Here is a 27,756-nt window from a genome sequence, read left to right on the forward strand (position 1 = left end):
GTGATAGAGACAATAACCAAGCCTGAATCCAAAACCCAAGGGAACAGCTCTGACAGTAGATGAAGATCTGATTTATACATTTCTGTCTGCAATTCTAATGATTTCATCACCATGATGTCTAGACATCACACATAACTTGGAAACAAGCAACTAGCTCTCATTTCTTTTTTGAAACTCTTTTTTTAAACTGAGATGAAGCAGCTTGGTACTCTGTTCCTGGTTACCATGTCACTCCTATTGTAGGAAAAAGTTTGCTTAAAAAAAAGACCTCTTTTGCATCAGGTTTCTAGAAGACAATAACCCATTCTGACCCTTCACGATAAAGGGATTTCTGATAGAGGATCATTTTACTTCAGCCTCTGAAAGTTCCTACACTGCCGATTGCAGCAGTCCTATCATACCTGTCAAGGTAGCTAAGCTCTCCACGAGAGCTTGCCTCCTTGCTCACTGAGGCCTTTATATTACAAAAGTATAAAAAAAGTCAACATTAATATCCTGCCTCATCAATGTTGTTGTTTATTGATTTTTATATACACAATGGAAGAACAAAATGAGGGCACTGGGGACTCTTTTCCTGCAACAACAGAGAGATCAGGACTAAACACCTGTGCATGATCCGTTTTTTCTCTCTGACCATGCTCTGCTTCCTTCCACAGAGAATGTGCTAACAATTGGTTGAATCATCAACATAACACAAAGTCCTGGCTTCAGCTCAAGGTTGGGGTGGCTCACACCTCTCTGAAATGCATATGCTACTGCTGCTGTAACTAGATAAACCTTACAAGATCTCCATGAGTGATAGTGAAATCGGGATTGAATGAGGAAATAGATTATAAAGATGATAGCTGATCTGTGTAATAATGATCCATCTGTCTCCAAGAGAGTGCAATAATGTTGGATTAAAATGAGTCTTTATGGCTACGTTTTACAGCGAAGTTACAGGGCTAGATAATTCATCACAGGGTGGTTAAATACACCTCCATCTCTGGCTCCAAGTCACGTTTAAGCACACCTACTCTCTTCATGGTATATATTTCCCTAATGTCTCCACAAGAACTTTTTCAAATGATGAGGGACTATACAATGGACCTTGCTGAACATGTTTTCAAGATGCAGAGCCTCTTTTCTCCATGATGAGTTACTGAGCTGCTCCACAAGCAAATAGAAAAGGAGAAACCCTGTCACCTTTTCAGTGCTCCCAGCTGAATTAAGATTTATGCACCTAACCTGTATTTATTTAATTGCAAAGCTGAGGACCATGGAAATATCAGAGGAACACAGACAATAATAACAACAATAATAATAATATATCTGCAGGGTTGACTATTTTTAAAAATACCCTTAAAGCTGATGCAACATGCCCCTTAATATTTTTGTAAATGTAAAGTCTTTAAACGGTATCTTATGATTACTAAGAAGCAGAAGGCAAAAAAAAAAAAAAATCTAGACTCCAGAACATATATAATGGGACTAAAAATCATTGGGACCATAAAGAAAATTCTCAAACTCCACTTTCATTGATCATCTTGTAGCATGCTTATGAGTCATGCCAACTCTTCAACATGCAGTCCAAAGTAGATTCATGAGTTTTTCCAAAATAAATGATTCTGTGTGCCTTTTAAAGGCCACTTGGGCACCACAAAATGTGCTTTCACAGAGGTATTAGCTTTATTGTAAAGCCCTGGGCAGTGTTTTGAGAATGGCTGTGGGACAGATTCATACTGTTTTACTAGAATTTATGGTAACAATTGCATTAGCAAGAACAGTGACCTGTTACATTGGCATTCAGGAGAGAATTCAGATCAAATATTAAAAAGATGTAACAACACCATAACATAGGTCAGACAAAATTAAACTAGAAAATTCTAGTGGATGTGGAAAACAGGAGCCCTGACGCATTGGCAGATGCCCAGATAGAGAACAAACATTGTTTGCCTCCAAGTTTGTCAAAAAATACCAATTTGAACAAATATGATACTGAAAAAGTGAGGTTTAACCTGTTGCAAGTCTGAATCAAGTACTTAGCTAAACTCTACTGCCAGCTTTATGAGCTGTAGCTGATAGCAATAAAATAAATCCTTGTTTACCACTATATGAATCATGTCTGACATGTCTTATTAGAACCATGTTATACTTGATAAAATGTTTGCTGTTCCAGTTTTGAGTGCCGATGTTAAATTAAAGACTCACCTTAATGAAACATCAACCACTTGTAAAAGGAGTTGCTATTTCCTGTTCTGGCTGGCTGACTTGTATACCCAGTGATGTAAAATCACTGTTCTGAAAATCCACCTGTGTTGTACTTTTCTGTTGAACCCATCACAACGGAAGAGCCAGATCCTGTCCTACAGTCACTTAGAAGGGGCCAACAAAGCTGCTTTGTTAGAGGACTTACAACACCAGCCAGTCCCAGTGGCACCATGCTGTGTTTCAGTGAAGGGTGAACCTGGAAGTCTTGGGGCTTCTAGGAGCTACATGGGCAGATATGTGCAATAGTGGACCTGGGGCTACTCTGAATAGTTTCAAGAGAGAAAAGAAATCCTGGAAGTCCCTGACGTTGGGAAGAATAAAACTAGCATTTAGTCCAGCTTGCCAGAGCTAACGAGAAGGGACAAGTATTTCAGTATGGAACATAAAAGCAGAAGGATGGAGGGACCTAAAGCATCAGAAAGCTTCCCTTTGGAGTATCTTTTTCAAACTCAGCCCTTTGGCTCTGTGTTCCTTTGCAATTGAAACATGAAATATTACAGGAATTCCTTTATTTAAAACTGATCGTTTTCACTCCGATCCAGCTCCCACAATCACTGCATCATGTTTATTAGAGTTGAATGTGGAAATTACTCTGCAGAACACTGCAAATAGCCTCAGGTAGTACTGTGATTAGCCAGCCCATCAGACAGAACAGAGAGAAGCAGTCAGAGAAAACTGACAATTGCAGAAAACAGATTTCTATTTCTTTCATTTTGGGGTATGAGAACAAATGTTTATATGTATGCCAGAGACGTAGGTACCCACTTAAAAGGCTCTAGGTCCTGGTTCTTCTACGTTAGAGATCACTTAATCTCTTTTCTAAACATGGCAGATAGTCTTCAAAAATTTAGCTAAGAAAAATTAAAAAATTAAAATGCTGCTCCACTTACATTCCAGTCTATAGTAACAAAGAAAGGGTGACGTTTAATTTCTTCCACTCCATCGAATCCAGCACCTGACAAGAAAATGAAAGAATCAAAATAAAGTCATGCTTAGTAAAGTGCTACATGACACCTCTTCTCCAGCTTTCCTCCCCATCCTTCTTTTCTTCTGACAAGCCAGAATCACCATCTAAAATTTTCTTCTATTCAAGAAAGCCTGAACAGTACAACTGCCACAACCATACAAACAACCATAAATACAGACAATGGCACCTCATTAATAGATATTTGAGGGCTGAAGGTTTTTTCTTTTTCTTTAAGTGAGGCTGGTGTCAAGGCTGCTCTCTTCAGGCTTCAGATGAGACATGGGATTTCAGCTGCAACAGAGCATAGGCACCAGCAAGGCCAGGAGGGACCCCAAAATGTCCCAAAGCTCCAGCAAGGCTACTGCTGCCTCTTGCCACCAACAGGAGATCCCCTGCCTGCACTGATTAGCAAACCTTCTTTAATCACCCCTTCTCCGCAGGCAGGAAAAAACACATTACTAATTTCAGACTCAAAATATCAAAAGGCTCCAAATGATTTCAGGCAAGTCAGGTTTTTAGGTTCCCCCTTCTCAAACACCATCTTCAAATTTGCACGAGTACCAAAATTATCACTCTCACTGGTATCTTTCCTTCACTGGTAGTACTGTTAAACTTCTCTTACATTACTCTATTGGAAATTTAAGGAAACTCCTCTGAGATCTGGTAATGAATCTAATCTAAAAAGATTGCTTTTTTTTTCTTCCCTTAGTTGAATTTATATGCTTCAATGCCATTGCAAAAACTAACAGGTGCTCAGTAATAATTAAACAACTGTCAGAAATGACTTAGCGTTCCATTTTGGAGGAGTTGATCTGACTTTATTAATAGCAGTTTTCATTTTTTCAGAAGGAGAAATAACATCTGGAAGCAAAGGCTTCACATTGCAAATTTGGAACCAGTTCCTGAAAGGTACCCAGCACTTCTTTACAAGGATGCTTAACACCCTCGATTCCCAAAAGGACTCAGGATTAATAAGCATCTTGCAAAAGGCACCTCAGAGGACTCAGCTTTTTAAATGCAATAGTTGTACTTCCTGAGGATCAGCGTTACAAGCAGTTTAGAAAGGTCTTGTCAACTCAAGCTTTTGTAAAATGTGACATCCGCTCTCCTTGTGTACAAGACATTACTGATGTTTGCCAAAATGCACTGATCAGGAACAGCTTCCTACAGTCTGCTTAACGTTCACTGATGAATGGATATGAAAAGCAAACACTTTGTGAACATAACATACCGGATTATGTCATGCCTGCTGCATAATAACTCACAAGTAATGCTGGTCTGATTACTTCCCCATCCTGGTAATCTTATAGTATAGACAAACGTAAGAGATGCACATGAGGATAAACATCCTAGCTTGGTATACAATATTATGTGCTCTGAGGTGACCCTCCTCCTCAGGCGGGAGTGAGGTCTTTGGGTTATAATGGACAGTTCTAGGAAAACACACCGTGAAATGAAATCTTAGAGAGAGAAAAGAGGACAGAAGAGAGAACATCATTACGTAGCTGTATAAATCTGTTATACACCTGCAGTGTTAATGTGGAATGTAGTTAATTCCCTCACCTAGAAAAGGGTGTATCTTTTAGAGCTAGGAAAAATCAGAGAAGTGCAACAACAAAGGGTATGACCTGGAAATAGATGACTGAGGAGGGTATATGACAGAGATCTGAAAAGTCATGATTATTTGGAAAGGGAGGGGGAGGAGAGTTAGGGATTAAACATTCCACATCTTTTTCTGTGTGAGAATTTATGTCAGTAAATGATGCTAATAGGAATCAGGTTCAGAGCAATCTGGAGGTCCTTCTTCAGATAGCAACCAGTTATGTGATGTGTGGAATTACTTGAAAAAGAGGACACGGAGGCAAAATACTTATATAGGTTCCGGGGAAGACCAAAAAAGTATGTCGAAAAGAAATCTGCTAAAGATTACTTCATTGACAAACCACAAGAGGTTCAGGAAAACCCTTGTTTGACCTTAAAGCAGGTGGAGACTGGGAGAGAATTTGTGTAAAGTATCACATATGCTTACCCTATTCTTGCTCTTCCCAAGATAGTTGTTTATGACTTCTAGGTATTGGACAAGAAAATACTAAGACTTAGATAGCAATAAGACTTGTTTTATTTCTTTCTTAGCATAGTTTTTCCATGCACAGTCTAAAGTCTGTACTAGATACCCCTGAAAGATTCATTCTAATTTCAGCAATGCCAACAGAAAAAATGAAACCAGCACAGCTACTCTGAAAAGAATCACATTAAATAACTCTTCAGAGAAGAAATATCTGTGAAAAATGTCTTGTGTTCAGTGGTGGTGATTGGAAACTTTGTAATGTGCAGTGGATGTTCTTTACTAAATGAGGATGAAACCCAAGTGCCAAACCGATTTCAAAGGACTAGGATAAATGCTACAGACACTCTACATTACTGGTAGCATTCCTTAGGCTGAGGATAACTGCTGATGCATTCAGTCTTCTCTGCTCTGCTTCCTACCCCGCTGCTTTACTTTTCTCTGTCTTGTAGGCTTACGGATAGATTGTTGTGTGATGGGAATGATTGCCCTTTTTCAGATGATATACTATTTGAAACAAACACTTTTTTGCTACTGTTTTTGTTCCTTCTTTTCTGCAAAAATGCAGAAATCAGAACCAAGGAAAAATCCCACCCGTAGCTACTTCTATTTGTGGAGGACTAAAATGTGCAGTAAGGAATGTAGCATGCATATGACATGGGTATTTGTTTGAAAAATTAGCATTTCCCACTTGGGGCCACCTCGGAGCTCTGGCACAGAAAGAACACGTTGTTGGGAATGTCATGGCTTGACTCCATCTCTGGCCAGCTTAATGTACTAAAGAGATTTAGGATGGTAATAGCCTAATTTTGCAAAGAACGAAGGATTCTAATTCACAGCAGCTGATTTTACATCACAGAGGATTCAGTCCTTCCTGTAGTTTTTATTCCCTGATTTTCCCTGCGGTGAGACCTGATTGTGTAGCCCACAGCTCCCTCTTGGCCCCTGTGCTTTGGCTGCTGGCAATGGCTTGTGACTGGGTCCCCTCCAAAAAGAGAAGAAGGAAGTGGCCTGAGGGCATGTTCAGGGACATCTCTGGGAGCCCCCAGGGGCCACCCTGACCCTGTGTGGAAATCAAAGTGAGAAGTTACAGCGTTAGGTACTTACGGTGCAACCTCTCTGGATTTGCTGTGTGTGTTTGGGCCATTCATCTACCTTCTACAAATCTAGAGTGGTACTGAAAAGAGATGTGCTCTCACAGAGAAAAGAAGCCCAGAGGAGGTCCCATCTGGACTGTCCTACTTCATGGGGGTGGACAGTTCTCAAAATAGAGTTGAGGACTGAGCAGACCACTGAAGCGCAGCACATGGCTCCAAGACTGTACACCTGCTGCCTTCCTCTAGTTTTCTACTTGCCTTTTTTTTTTCTTTTAACTTCACTTTAACTACAATTTTTTAACCAGACGTCTCTGAAGAATAATCTGCACAATCAAGCCTATCGCCGGCAAGTGTTTCTACATGCCGTGCAGTCCCACAAGGGTCCAAGATGATAAATAATGCTTTTGGATCTAATTGCCAGCTTAAACACATTATGGAGTGCATATAGATTTATATAAAAGTAGCCTCATGTTAATAAGCAAAAACTTCATTATCTAAGATTGTTTTATGACTGTAATAAAAGTGTCCGCATGCAGTAATGAATGTTTTATTTATAATTGTTTTTGATTGTTGAATCATTATGGACAACATGAGCCCTGAAATACACTAAGGGGAAAAGAGACCTATTAAAGTTTATTATTTGAATATTCAAAATGAGTAGAAAGGTTTTACAGAATTTTAATTTCAGGGAATAAAATTTTAGTGACTACTTTTTCACGATCAGGGCCACACATTTTGAAATTCATTCTAAGGTTTACAAAAATGATACACAATCACTCTGATGAAAGAGAAATTTGTTTTTAAAGCTTGTTGTCTCATAAAACTGAAAAATAAAGCTTTCTATGCATCAAAGCAGAATGTTTCTTCTCTAGGAACATAGGACTAAGGAAAGAATAACCATTTCTTCAGCTTCTATGATGAGTCTACCAGCACATGCTTTTACTTTATACTGTCTTGGCCAAAAATCTCAGTTATGAGGACTCTGGAACTTTATGGTGCTTAGCAGTGTAAGGAGTTCCTGAAATGCTCTTTAGATTTGTTTACCTACCTGAACAGACTTTGGGTACGTGAGAATTAGTTCTTTCCTTAAGTTACTAGAAATGCAATGAACTAACACCTTTACTGTTTATTATAACTTCTTTTCTGAGATGCTTACACCTTGTTTGCCTGGATATTCCAGTTAATCTATTTTAATAGTTTAAAATTATGCCCATCCATAATCTGCATTTTTTTTGTATTAAAACAAAACAACATGAATGCAGTGCTAAACTGACTATTTGTATAGCAGAGTACATAGGTTCAGGAAAGGGCAGACAGGGCCTATAACAAAAGATGCCAAAGAAAGACTTTTCATTCCTTTAAAATTTGTTAAAATTGTTAAAGAATTATCACGGGCACCAGACTTAAAAACAGAATCAATTAAACGGTATCACTAAATTCCTTCTCTGCCTCATTTATCTCCCTCCAATCCTAGTATTTTTTCATTTGTACCTAAAGCTTCAAAACAAAGTTTCAAAACAAAATTTTAGAATTCCTAATCAATGTTTACTTCCATTTGTTAAAATATCAAAACCAAACAGCAAAAAGCAAGATGGTAGTCAGAATAAAATGATTTTTTTAAGCCCAGCATCTTTTGGCTTGCCAAAGTTTGAAATATTTTAGGACTAAATACAAACACCCTCCAGATTTGCAAACTTCTGAAACAATGACTGAAAACAAGTGTTTGATCCATAATATGGTTTCCACTTTATTTTAGCATGCTTCATTAATTTTCCAAAGATTTTTCAAAACAGGATGTCTAAGGCTACTTTTCTTTTATCTTCAGACTATTATTCCTTTCCCAAAAAAAAGCTAAAATCTACAAAGCTGAAGTAGTCTTTTTATCTACTGACTTCTGTTCAGCATTTAGACCAACCATTTAAGTATTTCTTCTTTCATTACCAACAAGCTTGTTTTCAACATCTTTCATGCTGATTCTCAATCAGTTGATAAATAGAATACCTTCAGAAGATTTCCACTGCTATCCCCAAAAAAGTTAAGGTCTATTTTTCTGTTATACTTTTAGATTTTATTTCCTTGAGTGCTTTTGTTATAAATAATCTCTTCCTTTCTCCCAGCCTTCATATTATTTCAACAAACCTCAGGTTTAAAACCGTGCCCCTTAGTAATTCCCTATATTAAAATGGAGGAAATACTGGGGCTAGAATTGTCATGGCTCATTTCTAAAGCTAAGCAACTTCATTTATTTACGTGAGCAGCTCCTTTTTAAAGGACCGGTATCCAGAAATTCCCGCTGACTTCACTGGAGCACATTTTGGATACACAGCAAATTGTGGGAAGCCACAAAACGAGCAGTGCAGAACAAAACAAGAGACAGAGAAAGAGAAGAAAGCAGAAAGAAACAGAAGAGGGGAGTGAGGAAAAGTTTATATTTGCTGCAGTGTCTTATTTTCCTGAATGTGGATTAAACCTAGAAATCTCTATTTTTCTTTAACATCAAACCAATTTGCTTGAGGGCAATTGAAACCTGCTGAGGAATGTGTTTTTGCACTGTCACCTCTATGGCATATCAGACTACAAGAGCTGCCATCAGGTCAGGAGTTAAAACCCATAGGAGCACAATGCCTCTGTGGGCTATGCCTATGGGGTGTCCCCCCAGGAGGAAAAGGGTCACAGCAGCATGCCGAGGGATTGGCTCCCCTTTCCTGCCAGCCTCAGAAGATGGCTTTGCAGGAGGCTGGGTGGTCTTTGTTCCCTGTGTGGAGCAAGGGCTCTTGTCTTCTACTCTCTCCTGGAGGCAGCCTACGCCATACTGTCCCCCTCCACAAGAGCCAGGCTCCCTCAGAAAACAGCTGAGCCCCCATGTCGGGTCACTGCATGAGGCAGGGGCTTCAGCTGAGTTGCTGCATTTGTGCAGAAAACATCCGTTCACCCAAAATGTGACAGTCCAAGGTGGCTCAATGTAAAGCAGAGAGCTGGAATAGCCCACACGCTGCCTCACCTGAAGCAAGGGAAAGAGATACTGGAGCAAGAAGGTCAAGCAAAAGCTCAAGGGCACAGAGCACAGCGTTCATCTTCCCCATGTATGCATGCACACCCACACGTACCTATTAGAAACCACAAGATCCATTGCTCAGGCAGATGGTGGTGGAAGTGGGCTGTCAAACAATTTGCTCTCTGCCATCTGTCAGACCGCTAATGCTGTGACTGCTGCACAGAGGATTAAAAGCACTATGTGGCAAAGCTTCAGCAGCACCACCTCCAGCATCTGAGAAGTGAGTGTGGGTACCACAAGTAAGGGAGAAACCTCTCTTGCACCTCTTGCTCTTTCCACACCTCAGAACAAGTGATTTCCTAATTCAGCTTTTTGCTTCTAACCTTATGTCTCCAATCTGAAATAATCTTGCAAGTGTAAACAGTTGCAAGCAATAGCAGCAAATAGCTTTTCCTAAGTCTCAATATTTAACCGTTCTATGCCATTCCTCAAAAGACAAGTCATTTATTAGCTGCCAAAACTCCCATAGATGACAATGAGAGCCACCTACACATTTAAATAGGACCAGCCAGCTCCCTTCTTGTGATACAGTTTAGAGAATTGAAGGATTCAGTTTCTGCTCACAAAGTCGGTCTTTTACAGAGCCTTTGAGTTTCCAGAGCAAAGTATTTCCATCTAAAAGTACTGACACAGAAAAACATGTCTAGAAATTTCTTAAGACATTGATAGCAGAAGAGCGACACAGGTTGGCTGTGTGGCAGGCGCATAAAGAAGCTCTTGTACCTTCAAAAATAATTCATTATTCCAATGAAAAATAATTCTTTTTCTGCACTAAGAAGTTCACACAAGGAAATCAATTCGTTCCAACACTATCAGGCAAAGATGCCTCTACTCCTGTGACAAATATAACTCTGAACCTTCAGAGGTTCTTTCCAGTTATTTCCAGTTTTTCTTCTCTAGAAGAAGAGGTTATTTCCAGTTTTTCAGGTTTTCCTGGGTATCTTACTACTAGCTTTGTAAAATTTCATGCTGGGCCCGGATCAAAACTGTTGTGTCACCTCAGTCAAGGGCTTGGTCTGCCAGAGCTGGCAGATGTGAAGGGAGGAAGGGAAGCCACTTTGTGGCACAGGCTCAGGGATAGAGCGCTTTGGATGTGGCAAGAGATGAACAGAGCATTTAAAATTATTAGGGAAATTTAAAAATAGGAAGACTCGAATGAGTGGAGGATACCAGTAATCAAAAGGTATTGATAAGTGGTATATTAGAGTGTAAAAACAAACAAACACAAAACCTACAAGAGAGGTACAAAGGAAAAGGAAACCAGGAGGAGTATAAAATGTGTACTTTGGAGTTATTCCCCACTGCCCTCTGGTTTGCCCTCTTCCTTTAGAAACAAGATTTTCCCTTGCTCATTCAAAACGCAGCAGAATCTGAGGCTATTGTGGAAAATATATATATATATATATATATTTCACAGAACGGGATATAACTTCTAAATGAAAAAGAATACAGTGCTATTATCATGGTATCATTCACTTGATATGACCATTCTTATTTTTCCACATAACAAATGAAGACTAAAATTTCAATGAAAATTATGTGCTAGGCATGGTCCATGACCTGAATAAATGTGATGAATTTCTTAATTAAACTCCCAAAGGTAGAGACAGCATAAGATACATGATCCAATAAATTCCTTTAGTTTATCACAACTTCAATGGAATTAGTAACAAAGGGTGAAAATACATCAGTAAGAAAGGAGATAATACGTTCAGGGTAACAAAGAAAGCCTACTGTTAAAATGTTCCCAGCAACCAGAATGAGACAGCATTGAAATGCATTTTAGAATAGGAGAGCTCATGAAAAATTTTACTCCCTTTTTCTCCCTACCTCAGATCTGCAGCTAACCTACACAGAATAAAAAAGATCACTGTCTTCCCAGTTCCCTATATTATCATATGCTGGAGTTGGGTTACACAGTTCTTAAATGCTGGTGGTTCACTCTCCCTCTGCACCGAAAAAATAAAATCCAAGCTAATAACATGTTTGGGATTTCAGTGTTTTGCCTGTGCTCTTTGCAAATTTCTCTAGTAATGCTGAAGGTTTCCTGCACTCTGGGAAAGCACACAAAATGCACACAAAATGAAGAGGATAACTCTCAGGGAAATGATCTCCAAAGGAAATGATCACCACCTGACAAGACGGAGCACACGTGACAAATGCACTGATCAACTGTACGCCCATACCTAATCTGTTGGATGGGTTCCTTTTGAAGAGGGCTCGCAGCAGGCTCTGGGCTTCTATGCTCAAGAACTGTGGCATTCCCAGCTTGGCTCTGAAAGAACACGACACTTGAAAAGAAAATAGATTTTTCAAAAATTTTCTCCATTATATTGTGGTTTACAGAGCGGAATTGCAGTAGTCAGGAGGGGGCAGGCACATGAATTTGCTGACCAGAGGCATGACTACCTAAATACACCACAATGAAAACTGAGGGCCTGATCCTGTTCTGTCGAATGATTTACCACTGGCATCACTAGAGCAGATCTAATGAATCTCATAATATTGTTTGCAGCCTAAATAGGTCATTTTCCTACTTTTTTTTTCTTTTTAATTTTTTTTTTTAGTTTGCAGAAATAAATTTGGGAATCAAGAGAAATTTAAAGAAACAAAGAAAACATTGTGAAAATAATGATAATAAATCACATATTGATTAGAGTGAATAACACTTTTCCCTTGGTGTTTCACAGTTACAGAGAAAAAACGTAAATGTAAGAAGTAGATTAAAAAATGTAATAGAAAGGTAAGCTTCAAACTCTGAAATAATTAAGTCTGTGCTTAACATTAAGTGAGTGTGAAAAACATAAAGGAAAAGATGTGAAACCTTGAAACAACAAAACATAAGCTATCCTGCAGAAATCTATTTCCACATCTGTATGGATAATGACATTCTGTATTGTGGAAAGTAAGATACATTTCTTTTGTAAGGCCTGCTCAGTAGTTCACTTCCTTCTATTTATTCTGAAGGCAATTTTAGAGCCACATGCAGGCATTAGCTGTGCGTACCTTATCAAATCCATGCCTTACAAAGCTTTGAAAAACTCATTATGCACATTATTATTCTCCATCCTTCATATACATAGGACCTATAGGCTGCCCCAAGGGCACAGCTAACTCATAGTTAAGGAAACGAAATAGGTTTCACTACTCACTTGAGAATAAGAGCCATTGTCTCTTTTCTGTCTTTACCCTGGAACGGTAATGATCCTGTCAGCATCTCAAACTGTGGAATAACAATAAAATGGCAAAGTGAGTAAGTGTTGAGACAGTCTGCATAGCTTATCTACACCATGATCATCTTCTATTCATTTCAAACATAACCAAAAACTTGAGGAAAAGGAACGGTCCAACAAGCTGTAGTTTGGAAAAAAACAATACAGCAAATATGGATTTTGCGGAACATCAAGGACCACTATGACTATTTAGCTCAAGAGCCTTGTTACAAACTGATACTCAGGGTTAAGTTTTGGTATGTTTAACGAGAAGTATCATACTTGCTGCTTCTTCCAGCACCTGTCCTATGACAATGTTGGAGATGAGATATTTGGCTGGATGGACCTTTAGTCTGAACAGGTATGGTTGTTCTTAGGTGTTTGGCACGGACTGTGGTGCAAGGGAAATGGGTTTACCACACCATCCCACACCTTTTCTTCATCCTTTGTGTCCCTTCCAATTTGGGATATTCTATGATTCTATGTTTCTTTTCACTTGAGTCCAACAGCATTTGCACTACTTAAAAATGTCATTGCTATACTTTGCAGGAGAAACATGTTCAAACCCAACAACCTCAAGGCATTATTACTTGCTTTTTTCTCTCCCATTTTGGTTTCCCTGGCTGTACTCGATGAATTTTGCAAGTGTCACATTTAAGTGAACCCAAGTCTCAAAGCAAAACTCAGCAATCATCATCAATTATTTGCTTAACTCACTAGTGAAAACATCAGTCAGTTATAGCTCCTTTGAAACAGAGCAATGCTTTCAGCAAATTTGACACAAATTTCACATTTGTAATAAAAGCAGCCAAAAAAATTTAGTATGGATTCAATACCAGGTCTTTCATGCAGCTCTAGCCTCAGCGTTTCATGGGGGTATCAGTGGTAGTTGCTTCCTCTGACTAAAGGATGTTGAAGGTTATGCATCAGCAAATAAAAAAACAAGAACATAATTTAGCCCAGGTATAAAGGAGGACAATGTCCACTGAGAGTAAGGAGGATGATTATTTGCCTATGTCTCTGATTCAGGCTTTGGATATCTTCTACTACAATAATACCTACTGATTAATATTAATTGCTATAAATTAAATATCTATTAAGGTAGGACAGATTGCAACCATTATGTGTTTTTTGTACCTTACCACACAAGTAGCTTCACTCCTCTCAGGAAGCAAATGTGTTGCAAAAGGAGCCTTTTTATTAGTAAAAACTGTCAAACTGCTTCATCACCCGACTACTCCCTTTTTGCAGATTAGATAGGGCCATGTCATAAGAAAACTATATGAAAACTTAAGAAAATTGTAACTATGAAACTGCTAGGCTAGACTTGTGGAGAGGGCAAATGAGAGGCTTAGAAGCCTAGTAATTAACTGACTATAATTAATCAAAGGATTTGTCTGCATTATGAACAAATTACCTCAAAAGGATAAAACACAAGGCAGAAGCAAGGAAAAATACTTTAAAAATGTGCATATGACTGACAAATATAGACAAGATTTGGAAACATGAAGCTGTTAACTCCTGCTTGGTCTAAGAAAGTCAAGACAGCAGCTGTCTTGCAGGACTGGTGGAAAGCAGCTTGTCTGCTAGAAAGAAATATGATGGGGTAGAATTGATAAAACTGCCTAAATGACGTAGGAGCTCAAGCCCCATTTTCAAAATAATTCTGACCTATAGGAGCTTTATTCCTGACCAAAATGGTCATATATCCTAGGGATGAGGGGCAGAGAATGTTGCTTCCCAGGGCAGTAACAAAAGTGACACATATTGTACAAAACCCTCATCACAATTTCTAAAGAGTTTCCTTTGCTTTCTGGATAAGTACCAAATGTTCACTTACACTTGCTCATGTTTCTTTGTTGTTATAATAAATCTAATTTAACAGCACTAACAATGCCTGCAACAGCTCATTTATTTTGGCAGAAATGGGCTTGACGCTGCTGATGCAAATGATAACAGATCTAAACTACTGCTTGGTCAGTGACTATGCGGCAGGACGACAACTGCAGCTCACAGGAAGATCTACAAATGCAGTGTGTGTGCAGGGCAAATCAACCTGAGGGCAAGAAACTTGGATGCAATGTTCAAGGAGGAAGAAAAGGAAAAATAAATTGAAGTTGCAGGAGGGAGTGGGGGAAGTGACTGTCCTGGAGGCTGCAGGGAATATTTACTGCACTGCTTTAATGGCTAGCACTGTTACCACAGGTCTCCAGTTACACAGGTCTAACACTGAGATTAATTCAGACTCAGAAGAAATGCACTTAACATCAATATTTAAAGTGAAATGCAGCTACTATGAGTTAAATTTACTTGAGTTTTTGACTTCAGTGAACTCAACTCAGCAGCAGCTGGAAGAAAGCACTGGTTCCTCTAAATGCTGTCCTGATTCTAAAATTTGTTGAAGAAGATTAAAAATGAAATAACAAAACCGAAAAAAACAAAAAACAAAAAAACCACCACCACACAATTTGAGATGGTTAATCTTATCAGTTAAGGTTGCTGCACAGCAGCATGGTTTCCTGTTTATTTTTTAAAAAATCAAGAACTTGCTAAACCTAAACATGCAAGCAGAAGCGAGCATTTGCTGTGAACAGCCTTTCACATAAATACAGAGTAGTATGGGTCACAGAAGGCTGACTGGGAGCTGAGCCTAGGTGTCAAGAAACTTTGCAGTATTTTTGGCTATTAATGCAGACTCTATAATTTTCTTTTCTCTGGGAAATGCAGTTTCCACTCTCCCCGTTTCCTCATTTGTATAAACCTAGTTGGTTTGTTCCTTGCTTTCTTTGAGAACAACTCACTTCTTGAGTATTCTGGGGCTCCACCTTCTCTTAGCCAATACCTCAGAAGACTTTGCCTCCCTCCAACCTTGGCTTCCTTTCTGTACCAATCAGCAAGAAAGGCAATTATTCCCTGCTTCAATTCAGTTGCCTACTAATACAACCACAAAACAAGCCTGATGGGAATGGATACGAGAAGTGATGCTGTTAGGTCATTTAGGAAGAGAATGAACAAGAAAAAATCCACAGCCTGGGGTGATTGCCAGATGAATAATCATAGCAGATGGAAGGACAGCAGACAGTGCAAACCATTTCAGCCTGAGTCTGCCCAAATGTTGTGGGCAATAAATGATAAAATGCAAAGTTACAGAAGAAACTTGTCAATACTCCATTCTGGAGAGTAGAGAGACGCTCTTGTCAGAATGGCTGGCTTACCCTCTCAGCACTTCCAGTCATTTTCCAGGAAGCTGGGAGCAGGTCAGCCACTCAGTTTTACCATTTGTAAAATGTACTATTTACCATTATTAGCCATCTGTGAAGCATAATGAATTTGTGTTTCCAAAGGGTTTGTATACCTTCACATAGCAGCTAGCATAGACATTCAAAATACTATTCATTAAGAAGACAATCCTTTGCAATGAGAACGAAACAAGAATATTTTGATAGGATTTTGTACAAGAAGATAGTGTTGCTTTGTTATCTTGTATTTTTCGAATGTCACTGTATGGTTAGGTTAAAGTGAAAATTATTACAGAGCAGAATACTTGGGCTAGCAAGGGAATCTTTTTTTTTTTTTTTTAATGCAGATTTCACTTCATTGCTGACATATATTTATTTTTATTTGGGATGGCCTATGGAGTCATCGCACCCTTTCTTTCTCTAATTATAATCTCCTCTCTGCTGACATGACTCTCAATGGTGTGCAGTACTTTTTCCTGAAGTGAAAAGAGGTACAACTTCCACAATGGCTGTGGCTTCGTAAATCAGTACGATGAATTATAAACTCGCTGCTATGAGCCACCTTCCATGTTATGTTGCAGACAAGTTTATCTGGGCTTCAGAAATGACATAGTGGGCATCAAGGCTCTTGTGGAGCTGCTTAAAATTTATCAGTCATACACACAAATTTTTAACAAGTTAAGTCAATTGCTTGTTTATGCAGATCTCTTGATGAGAAGAATATGCTTTTGTAGAATAGTGTTAAAACAGAGCAATGCTCTATCTAAAACCTCCAATACAGTAAGTAAGATGCAGGAAGGCAAAAAAAAAAAAAAAGTTAAAAAAAATAAATGTCTGAATATGATAAACAACAACTTCTCCAGCATTTACTACAGCATTTACTAAATGAGAGGCAGGTATGTTGTAGTTTAACCTGGCTTGCAGCTAAGCATCACACAGCTGTTTGCTCACCCTGCCCCATGGGATGGAGGAGAGAATGCTTGAGAAAGGTGAATTTCAAGATTCATGTAACTATATGCATTGAGACCTACTAAGCTACCATAAGATGATTCAAACAGTCTGAGCAGCAAACAAACAGCAAATAATATTTTTGGGTTTGTGGTGAGTACCAAAGACATAGCTGGTGGTAAATGAAGTTTCACTTTCACTGACTTTAATAAAACTAGAACCTAATCTTTGTCAGATAAATTTGTCCTGATATTAATAATCACAACGTCTCACATTTGATGTTGCCTTCAAGGACCACTGTTTGACTGTAGACTGAGTCTGGTCAATGCATACCCCTGACTCCTCTTCATATTGTAGCATTAATCTCAGTTCACAGAAAAGAACAGACGAGAGAACCGATGTTTGGTTGCTCTTCTGATGGCTAGCTTACAAGCTATTTCATCACTACTTCCTTACTGTGTTCCTTCTACTGACCAAAATTTAAACACAAAAATTACACTATCATGTTCCCTTCCTTTCAATCTACACGTATGCCAACTGGTATATTTTCTAAGTATATTTCATACTATACTGCAAATAACTTCAAGAAATGCTAATAAATCATTTGGATACTATTTAACTCGCTGCTGTTTTTCAGACTGGCATAAAAACAGCTTCCCTAACAGAAGATTCAGGTGACAGACTGAAGAAAACAAGGAATGTTGAGAAGAGCACAAGACAGTATCAGAAATCTTCACGCACTTTTAGTGTTTGGAAATCCCCTTTTCCTGCCGCAGTTAATTGTTAAAAAGGAAAAAAGCTTGAACTGATAAAAGCTATTTTTTTTCTCTAAGATGTATGGTAGCAATCAAAGGCTTAAAGCATCAGCTTACAGTTAAAGTGATTTTTACTGTCTTTAAAGCATCTCCTTTTACGTGGGTTCTTATCTTTCCTAATTCTAACATACTGAATCCCTGCCAGAGGGTATGAAGAAGAGAGAGAGATGGAGGAAAAAAAAAAAAAAAAAAGAAAGCCTAGCAAAAAAAAACCATGTGGGAAGGAACCAAGTTCATTAGCAGGTGAATGAAAAACAATCTATGCACCAAATACATCAATGTTTCTTTTTAACTGGAGACAGACAGTGAGAAGGCACAGCTATCCCCCCAAAATAAACATATAATAAAAAATTTAAAAGGTTGGTGTGTATTTATTTTGAGACATAATCTATTGATTTTCATGAACAAACATATGTGATTCATAAGTGCTCAGCAACCACAAATGGATTTGTGTCTGTAGGAGATAAGGATATTCTTCTTTTAAATTCAGGTAATAAACTGCAATGTTTATCTAGATTAGCTGCTGTTGACCAGTTAGATCAGTGATGTAGGCCTCCTCAAAAATGTTCCTGGTTTTCAAATTGCTTCCTATTCTTGCTTCCTTTGGAGACACCATTTGTTTACTTAGGGCAAAAAAATTTAAACAAACTCTTTGGATTGTGGTGGGTAGCATAACATACAGCTACCTAAAGTAGTTCCTGTGCCACGTGAAATCTAGCTGTATTATGGCTGCCTGTCAGTGGCTGTGCCCTGAGTGAGGGGACAAGCCTGAAGCCTACATGCTTCAGGATGGCAACCTCATCTTTGTTACCTGAATGTATCACTGTGGGAGTAGTAAATGAGGCTCAAGGGACAGTGCTGTGCTTGATGAAATGACACTGGGAGTAACCACATCAAAAAACCTACAGTGCTTTAACCTACAGGTTTTAAATGTATAACAATGTCACAAAACAACTTCCCCCTGACCTTCCCTTTGTTCTGCTCAGCAGTAATGACACCAGAGACTAAAGAGGTGGGATGGGTACAGAAGGAAGCAGGTTAGAGCTCAAAGACCTAATTTTGGAAAGGCAGGCATGAGGGGGGTTTAATATTTCTCTGAGAGCCTTTTCTGGCATTGCATCCCAGCATCAAACACAGCAGCTCTCACGAGCATGTTATCAACACCTTATCATCAGCCAAGCAGCTCCACTGTAGTTAGACATCTCTCACAGAGATCTTTTTGGAAAGTGTTTTCTAGGGACCCATCTCTTATGCAGGAGCTTCCTTCTACTTTTCAAGCTAACTGTATTTTGTGATGAGTTTATTCCTAAATGCTCTTGGGGCAACATCATTTTTTTTTTTAGGATAGATAGCTCCTTTCTCTCTGTGGTATTTTTCCTTGTGATGTATTCGTATATGGTAGCTCTTGGACTAATGATCATCTTCAATTAATGATTCACCCCTGCAACACTGAGGTATCTGATCACTTCTCCAGCCACCCCCCCAACAAACAAATACCACCTTTCCATTACCATGAGCACGCCGAAAGACCACCAGTCAGCACTCTGCGTGTGTCCTCGGCGGTTGACCACCTCTGGGGCCATATACTCTATTGTCCCACAGAATGAATATGCTCTCTTGTCATGGTCGATGGCTTCTTTACTTAGACCAAAATCTAAATAAATTAAAAAAAAAAAAATGTAAGGTCTATAAAAAGGATTATTAACACTTGTGCTCACTTAGGCTGTTCAAACCAAACATATTTGGAGAAGAACACACCAAACAACCGATGAAGCACCTTCTGGCTGAGCACATATTTTGTGTGTGGAAAGATCATAGGCAGGTGTGCACTGATGCCCTGCCTATGCAGAGTGCCTTGCTGGCATCTGTTAAAATGTCTTGAAGGCAAGTGTACCCATTTCTCTGAGGTTCTGGCTCAAAGCAGAAGAGAATGTTTAAATGAGCAGAAACACTCTGTTCAGGTTTGGCAAAGAATGCTGGTAAGGATGTTTGCTCAGATTACCCTGATGAATAATAATTGCAGATGGAAAAGAGTTATAAGGATGGCCAGACAGCATCTCCAGAGTGACAAAGGAATGGTTTTCCAAGGTGTCCTCTACTCAGTTATAAATTCAGAGAAATTAATCCGGAGTAATCAGTCATACTGGGAACACCCCTCCATCCATGGTGGTAGGTAGTCGAGATTAAAAGCTTCAAGTCAGTCTGGAGAATGATTTTATCAAGAAAATACTATGTTCTCCATGTGCTGTGCAGCACACGAGTGCTTGATGAATTGCCAGAGGAAAGAATGCTTCTGATTTTTTTCCAAGCAAAGACCAAGTTGCATGAAGCATAGTGCGGAAAAAAATTAGCTCACAGGCATGGAGTTTTCTATTCCCCACATACCTGTTATCTTAATGTGTCCCTCTTCATCAAGAAGAATGCTGTAAAGCAAAAAGCAAAGATAAGTTCATTAGGTGGTCACAGATCACAGTTAACAAACATGAATAAAACATGGTCAAGACTAGTAAGGAGATATACATGATTCAAATACCCGTGCAAATAAACCCTCAGTGCATGATATGCCTCCAGAAAGAAAAATGATCCCCAAAGGTCTGACTGATCTCATGCCTGAAGCAAGCAGAGCCTGTGGCAGTTGCATAGGGAGCCTCCTCTTTTCTCCACAGCATGCTTGGGATGGGGATGGGAACTGAGCTCAGAAAGGACAGGGTGTTCAAAGCAAACAGCTGCAAAGAATTTGCTTCCAGCAGGAGAAGGAGCTATAGATTCTCCCTTGTTCTTATAATAATAAAGGCACGGACACAAATAATAAAGGCTTGGACTCCCTGGACCTGAAATTAATTCCAAAGGTAGATATGTTCATGCTAAAGTAATAAAAGTGATCACAGAGCATAATGACTATTCACAACCTAGCTGCATGGATCTCAGCCCCTGCTAATTTATTCTGTCCGGAAGCATAACTGAAAATTCAGCCTGGCAGCCAAATCCAAGTGTTCTCACATTTGCCACCTGCCAACTTTTCTTATTCTCACAAAGGCACTCCAACATTTCTGTGAGAAAAGTGACTGTAGTTTGCAAAAAGCATTGCTGGCTTTTTACAGAAATAAGAAGGCACACTGAAACTGAAAAATAATGATTTTTGGTAATTTTTCTGCCTATTAGTACTGACATAGTAATGAGGGTGGTGTTCCTTCAGTCCTAGATAGATTTAGTGTCAGCCTTTTCAAACTGGTCTAGTGAGGTATCAGCTATTTTTGTGATTTCATTCTCTTAGAGAGTCACTTTATTTATTCAGGAAGAAAATAAGACAGAAGCAAAGCTAACATGTTAGGAAAGGTTGTGTGTAACTCTTGTGAAAGGTTGTCTCTGAGCTGAAACATAATTGAAAAGAGATGATCTTCTGCCATTCGTTTGTGCGTTTGGAACAGATTGTTATTGTGTAATTCATCAAATAAAGGCCAGCAGCTGAGTCACTACTATATGTTCAATAATTAAAGCTTTTACTTCTCAATAAAAGCTTCTTTGCTTCTGTTTTATCTCCGGATTTCTTGATGAGGCATAATTTTTAAGTACTAGCCTATAACAGGTCTGCTTAAATGTATTTTTGTGGCTATAATCCCTAAACAAGAGGCTTGTGCTTCAGAAAAGAACAGAATAAAACACCTGCCAGCTTGGAACTGAGCACGAATGTCTGAACCCCACAGACCCAGCTCTGCAAGAAGGGCCAGGGGAGCACAGCTCACAGGAATCACCCCAGATTTTGTCCCACGCACAGGAAGTCCCTGTGAGTAACAGCACAATTCAAGGGGTGGGGGATTTTCCCCAGAAACATTAATTTTATACTCCATTGACTTCCTATGGAAAATTCATGCTGCTCTTCTATGTATGCAAAGTGGTTTTCATACCTTTCACCTCCATCAGGTATGAAAGCAACAGCCATGCAACTATCAGACTGATAACACTCTCTTAAGTTAAGTGAGACAGAAGCATACTTTCTCACATTACATGTTTGCATGAACAACAAAACAAATGGATCCTGGTTTCCTACGGGTGTGTACCCTACATCCCCCAAAATTCAATCTATAATTCCATCCCGTCTCATGTTCCCTAAATACACCCTTATACAGAGCCCTCAGCTGCCTTCACCTTCATGTTGCCCCTGGCAGTATGCTTTGGACAGCTGGGGGTTTCCACATTTGCCATCTGCCAATGCATAGAAAGCTATAGTAGTGAACTAAAAAATTACATTTGATGTAAAAAGAAAATAGCATGCTGCAGTGGAACAGCTTTGAGTGACATTTAGAAGCAAAGAACAATGTATCTGCTGCTAAATACCCAGATTACAGCAACTGACAAATATTTTTTCTTTGACTGTGGAAGCAAAGTTCCTCTCTAATCATCCTTTCTGTCTTCTCTTTTTATCTTTATCACTTTACTGTTCCTTTTTATCCCTCACTGTCAGTAGTAGAAATTCTATTGTGACAATCAAATTATGTTAGCTGGGGTTTGCAGGATCAGCTAATCTGAAATAAGCTACTACTACTTTGAGGAAGGGAAAAAAGAACTGGAAGTTGTTAATCTGATTCAGACTTGAAAAAAAATTCTTCTAAATCAATGCTTTGAAATTATAAAAAACAAAAAAAGTCGACTACTTAAATGTTAAAGTAGGCTGTAATTCCAGTGAGTACTATCTTTCACTATTAAATTTTTCCATTTTATCTGTTCAGTTTAAGCTCTGACTGTGTTTACAGGATACTGCCATTGTCAACCTGTTCTTTATTTCAAAACAATAACAAAATTTTAGCCTGAGGATCGTCCCACAAAAATTTAAACTGCTTTCATTGACTTCAGTTTAAAAGTATGTCTTGGGATAATAAAAGCTGAAATCTGCATGTCAGAGGCAGAGAAATTAGCCTGCTAGCAGGGGAATGACATTCTTCTGACTAGCACCAGGAGAAGAAGATGCTCATGGTAAAGCTAGGACTGCAACCTCATTATTTATTTATTTATTTATTTTTCTGCAGCTTTAACACAGAGATAAAATACTTTGAATATTAGCTGTTCATATTATTTTATGTTGTATCTTAAATCAAGGCCATAGTAATTTTCTCTTATTTCTCTTTTATTTTTAGTTTTGAGTCATGTCTTTTAGGCTTCATTTTAAAGCTCCGATATACCCAAATTAATGTGAAGTTCTGCCAAACCTATTGAAGCTGCAACTCTGTTTTTTGTTGTTGTTTGTTTTTTGATGATTTAAGTTTTTTTCCAAGTCAGCTCAGTTTTGCAGAGAATTCAACCCACACTTTGTGTTTTTCAGAAACCATAGCCAAAAACTCAGGTTGGAAAGAAAATCTGAAACATCACAGAGAGCATTTAATTTGGCTGCAGGCTTTGTTTTGAAAGTACTGGGCAGAATGAAGTATCCAAATATCTCCCAAAAATGAAGATTCGCCCAAACAGTCCACCTTTTTTTAACATTCCGGTGTTTGCATGATGCCATACTATCTCAGGTAAGCTGAACAGTCATATGCTGAACTCAGCTCTGCTGTAGCTTCATTGGCACCATGAAGTCCCCAGAAGGGACAGTTTGCTTCAGTGGAAGCTGATAGCAATTCTCCACCAAAAGTCTTTGACACTCACTGATCCTCAGATCCTCCCTCTCTCCACAGAGCAGCTACGTTCATGAATGAATTGCATGGCTTACAGCATGCTGTATTAAATGGTCTTTTTAAAAAAGGTATATATATATGTTCAGTGGTTCAGGAACTGTCACATGAGCAGTTGAGCTGTCCCTTGTATGGACAGCTGAGGGCATCACAACTTAAGCCTCTCCTTGCTAACTGAAGTCCTTGCAATAGAACTCTATCAAGATGCAGCTGGGTACCTGGAGATAGAACAGGCAAAATAAATAAAAAAGATCTGCATTCTCAGAAGGTAGAGTTTCTTCTGTCATTCATACTCTTAAACCGCAGCATAAGTAATAACACATTTCATATACTAATTTACAAATTCCCATTTTTCTAGTTCAACATAGCCATATTTAATAGCTTGATACTGCAGTTCTTAACCAGAAACACGTCTCAAGGTCTAAATGAGGTTTTAATTTGACTGAACAGCACCTTGTTCCACACAGCATCCCACAGAAACCACCAAGACAACCCAAGGAGAAGAAAGTGGCTTTTAAGAGAAGAAGCATCTGGTTGTTCCATACAAGACTTTAACCAGCAAACTCAATTGCTTGCCTTTTTGAAATAAGTACAGCTAACTTTATAACAACTCCCAGAGCATGTATATATTCTGGATGCACTTAAAATTAATTCATAGCTTTGAATTGTTAATATGATTTTTTTTTTTGCTTAGGGAATCTTAAAAAAAAAAAAAAGTTGAACCTGAAATTTTAATGTACTGAGGTTCTCTCAAGTGGTCTGAACAGTGCTATTTTCTAACCACTCTTCTTTGCCATAAACAATTCCAATGAGCTTCATTTTAGGATGCTTGCAGAGCTGACTGAAGCAATCTCAAACTTATTAGCAGTTACTGTCGGGAGCTTCTGGAGGCCAGCAAAAGCACTAAGCAATGAAGGAAGGACAAATGCAGTGCCTATCTTTTAGCAAATGGAGAGAAAGAGAATTGGGAAATTACAAACTAATTTATCTCCATTTCTGCAAATCTGACTGACAGAGTAAACCTTTTGTGCTCTTTCAAACTGGCAATGCTTCTCCTCAAGATGTGGTGCAGTTCTGGATGTTGTACTGCAGAGGAGATACGGATCAAGAGAAATCAAAGGGGAGGAATGAGAATGATTGAAAGCCTAGAAAGACTGACTGGTTAAAAAAAAAAAAAAAGTTCAGTAAATTCAGTAAATGGGTTTTTTAGTGTACAGAAGACAGGATTAAGGACAAGGTCATTCTTGCAGTCCCCCAAGGCTGCTGCTGAAAGCAAACATGCCACCTGGAGAGTCTAGGAGGAGAGGCCAAGGAGCAATGGCCTGCAACTGCAGCACAGAAATGTCAAGGTAGCTTTTAAGAGCATCTTTCTAGAGGTACAACTGGTGGAGCACTGCCGAGAGGTCTGCTATGGAGGCTGTGGAATCTTCACCAACTATTTTAAGAATAGGTTAGCAACACACTAGCAGTGACCTTGGTATATTTGACCCTGCACAAGGGCAAGGGAAGGATGAGATTATCCTGGGACAGTGCTGACTTTCTGTTATTGTCTCATTTAGAAAGTTATCCTTTCTAAGATGTAACTTAAAAATTTAGCATTTTTTCCCCTTCACAATGGATGTTTTTCACCTGTACCTGTTTTTCTATTCTAAACTTAAAGTTCCAGTGAAACCACAGGCTGTCATCCTTTGCTGTGCTAGGCATGGCTACACATAGGCCTAGTGGTTATAAAGCTATTTTAAAGGATTTTTTTTTTTTCTCCTGTGCTTAAACAGATGCCTTGAATTATCCCCAGGTATGAACGTCAGTTATACCAGTCCGGGTCATTCCCATTCTTGTACAACAATTTTAAAAACAATATATAAATTTTATATTTTAACAAAATATTATATATATACTTACATATAAGTATAAAAAATATACTTATTAAAATTTTATTATTATATAAGTCAAGTTGTAAAAACATACATTTAAGTTTAGGAAATACCAGAATGAGGGCTGCCACCTTAGTTTGACCTGACTCTCTAAAGGTCTTTAATTGCATGGAGATACTTCTTGTTTTGTTCCAGAGAACTCCTGCCACAGGTGGCAGAACAGATAGATAGTATTCAGGGATTTTAGCACAGCTGAAGAATGAAGGGGATGGCTGACTGATTTTAAGACAGATGAAAACACAGAGATCTGGATTCCAGCTTTGCCTTTTCTACTTGTTTCTGTGTGGTAGTGGCAAATCAGTGACACCTTCCTTTCTCAGGTGAGCTCTAATTTCCCAATTCACTGATCCCTGATATGAGACACTGCAGTTTGGCCTGCAGAAATAGTAAGTACTCTCACTTGCAACTGCAGTCAGAGAGAGATGTGCATTGAAATGCAACATGACACATAACGCTGAGAACCCTGCAAAATCAGGTTCTACGTATCTCAAATACAGTGAATAGTTTTGACATGCATTTAATTTTCTCCTTGGTTTCTAACTTCTCCCAAAGCAAAAAAAAATAAAAATAAAAAAAATTATGGCATATGGCTATAAATGTAGCAGCACCATGACTTTTATTTGAATACACAGGGTCATATTTGGATAGCTTCTAATAGCAGCTACATATATCACACGCTTACATGAAAAACAGCATCTAACACCAGAAAGAAAAGTAATACATGATTCATATTAACACTCACCAGAAACAAAGTTTAAAAGTGAAAAACTCTAGTCTATAGTACTATGTCATAGATAAATAATGTCCTGTCCTCCCCTTCAGCTTCTCACCTACAAAATCCAATTTCAATTAATCTTGGTGTCTTTTTTTTTTCTTTTTTTCTGTGAACGTGACAGTAATATCATTCCCTTTTAAAGGAAGATTTGCATATTTTTAAATTTTTTGTCACAAAAGGAAAAGGCTTGCTCTGCTGTTTTATTTTGGAATTGTAAACAACAGCCAAGCAGACTGCTTTCAGTGGTCATCTTTTTTAAATGATTGTGACCATTACATTAAAAAGGCTGGTAACTTTGACATGTTGCAGCCTGCTTTATTAGCACTGGCACAGAAGATGCAAGCAAAGCACCAGCCAAGTGGAACAGAATAAAGACAATATCACATGACTGCCAGTCTGAGCACTGTGGGTGTCATTTAGTCTATTGATGTACTGCAGAGGAAAAAGAGAAGGAAAAAACCTACATAGAACCACATTAGGAATAACAAGCTAGAATCATTCTGGGACAATATTTTGGATTGTTAATAAAAATTGTTTTTAAAATGTTGATTATTATATTTCATGAGCCACTATGCGCATTAGTTTTCAGAGATTCTCATTTACTTTAAACAATGGCTATAGTAAAACTGAACAGTGCCAAGACATATTTTGTATGAGCTGGAAGAGGAGTTGCTTTGAACCGTCTATATCCCATCAGAGGGAAGGCCAGATTAAATGGTGTGAATCACGAATGGTTCTGCTGAAGTCAACAGCACAGGTCTGAACCCCGCGCTGAGCTCATTCATAAACTTGAGGCCACATTACATGGCACTGCAGATGAAGTATTTGGCTTCATGCTTAAGTGAGATAATAGGAAGACCCCGGAGAATGGGACTGTGGAGACCAGAGCTCAATTCATGCCCCAGCCTAGTGGAATAACTGAAAATAAACACTGGTAAAGAGACTGCACTGCTGCTGTTTTAGACTGTACGGGGTCTTCCACTTATTATCACCTTAGCCACTTCTGTATTTGGTGTCTCAACCACTGCTCCACCATGTGTCACCACTTCCCAAGCTTCACTTGTGAGAGGATATGGTACTTCCCTACATTATCAACTTACATGGAGTGGACAAAACTTACTCTTGACAGTTAGGCTCTTGTGTACTGCCTCACATACAGGAAGGAAGGCAGAGTCTCTGGTACCTTTCGACTTGTTAGCAAGACGAGGAGCAGAAACGACCTAAAAGCTCACGTATTTATGTTTCAGTTCACTCTTTCTCATTAACTTACTTTTCTGGTTTCAGATCCCTGTAAATAATTCCAAGCCCATGGAGGTGGTCTAAAGCCAGGGCCAGCTCAGCTAAGTAGAACTTGACATCCTCTTCTGTAAACATCACCTAGAGAGAAGGAAAAGAAGAACATGTCTATTTACTAGACAGTGGTGGGCTGGCTTGCATTAAACAGACATGGGGAAGGAATTGTCTAACTCAGGAATGCTGGAAGGCCCATCATATCAGGTTCAATTTTCCATAATTTGTCTGAGCTCACATTAACAATTCTTACCAGATTCTCCTTATAAAATAAAACTTGATCTGATGAGTACTTCTTCTGTTCCTTAAAACATGCTGCTCTCATTCGTCTGTTTGATCTGTTTAGATGACATCATGTCGCAATAATATAAATAAGGTTCTAACTCCTTAGCCTTTGGAAGTGAATGGCAAAATTCAATATATTCACTGCAGCCCGTATTGCT

At 38.7% G+C, this 27,756-nt stretch overlaps 1 protein-coding gene across 2 annotated transcripts in view; it reads right to left on the reverse strand.

Annotated features, from left to right (window-relative positions):
- Nucleotides 1-27,756, reverse strand: part of RPS6KA2 (ribosomal protein S6 kinase A2) — a 224,036-nt gene that overhangs the window by 43,984 nt on the left and 152,296 nt on the right. For both annotated transcript variants that reach the window (XM_035539012.2, XM_035539011.2), the window contains exons 6-11: nucleotides 27,294-27,400; nucleotides 20,034-20,071; nucleotides 19,160-19,302; nucleotides 12,587-12,657; nucleotides 11,621-11,709; nucleotides 3,141-3,205 (exon numbers count right to left, since the gene is read on the reverse strand). In XM_035539012.2, coding sequence (XP_035394905.1) covers nucleotides 3,141-3,205; nucleotides 11,621-11,709; nucleotides 12,587-12,657; nucleotides 19,160-19,302; nucleotides 20,034-20,071; nucleotides 27,294-27,400 — 513 coding nt within the window. The remainder of the gene's footprint in view (nucleotides 1-3,140; nucleotides 3,206-11,620; nucleotides 11,710-12,586; nucleotides 12,658-19,159; nucleotides 19,303-20,033; nucleotides 20,072-27,293; nucleotides 27,401-27,756) is intronic.

Source organism: Cygnus atratus, chromosome 3 (genome assembly GCF_013377495.2).
Source record: "Cygnus atratus isolate AKBS03 ecotype Queensland, Australia chromosome 3, CAtr_DNAZoo_HiC_assembly, whole genome shotgun sequence".
Lineage (NCBI taxonomy): Eukaryota > Metazoa > Chordata > Aves > Anseriformes > Anatidae > Cygnus > Cygnus atratus.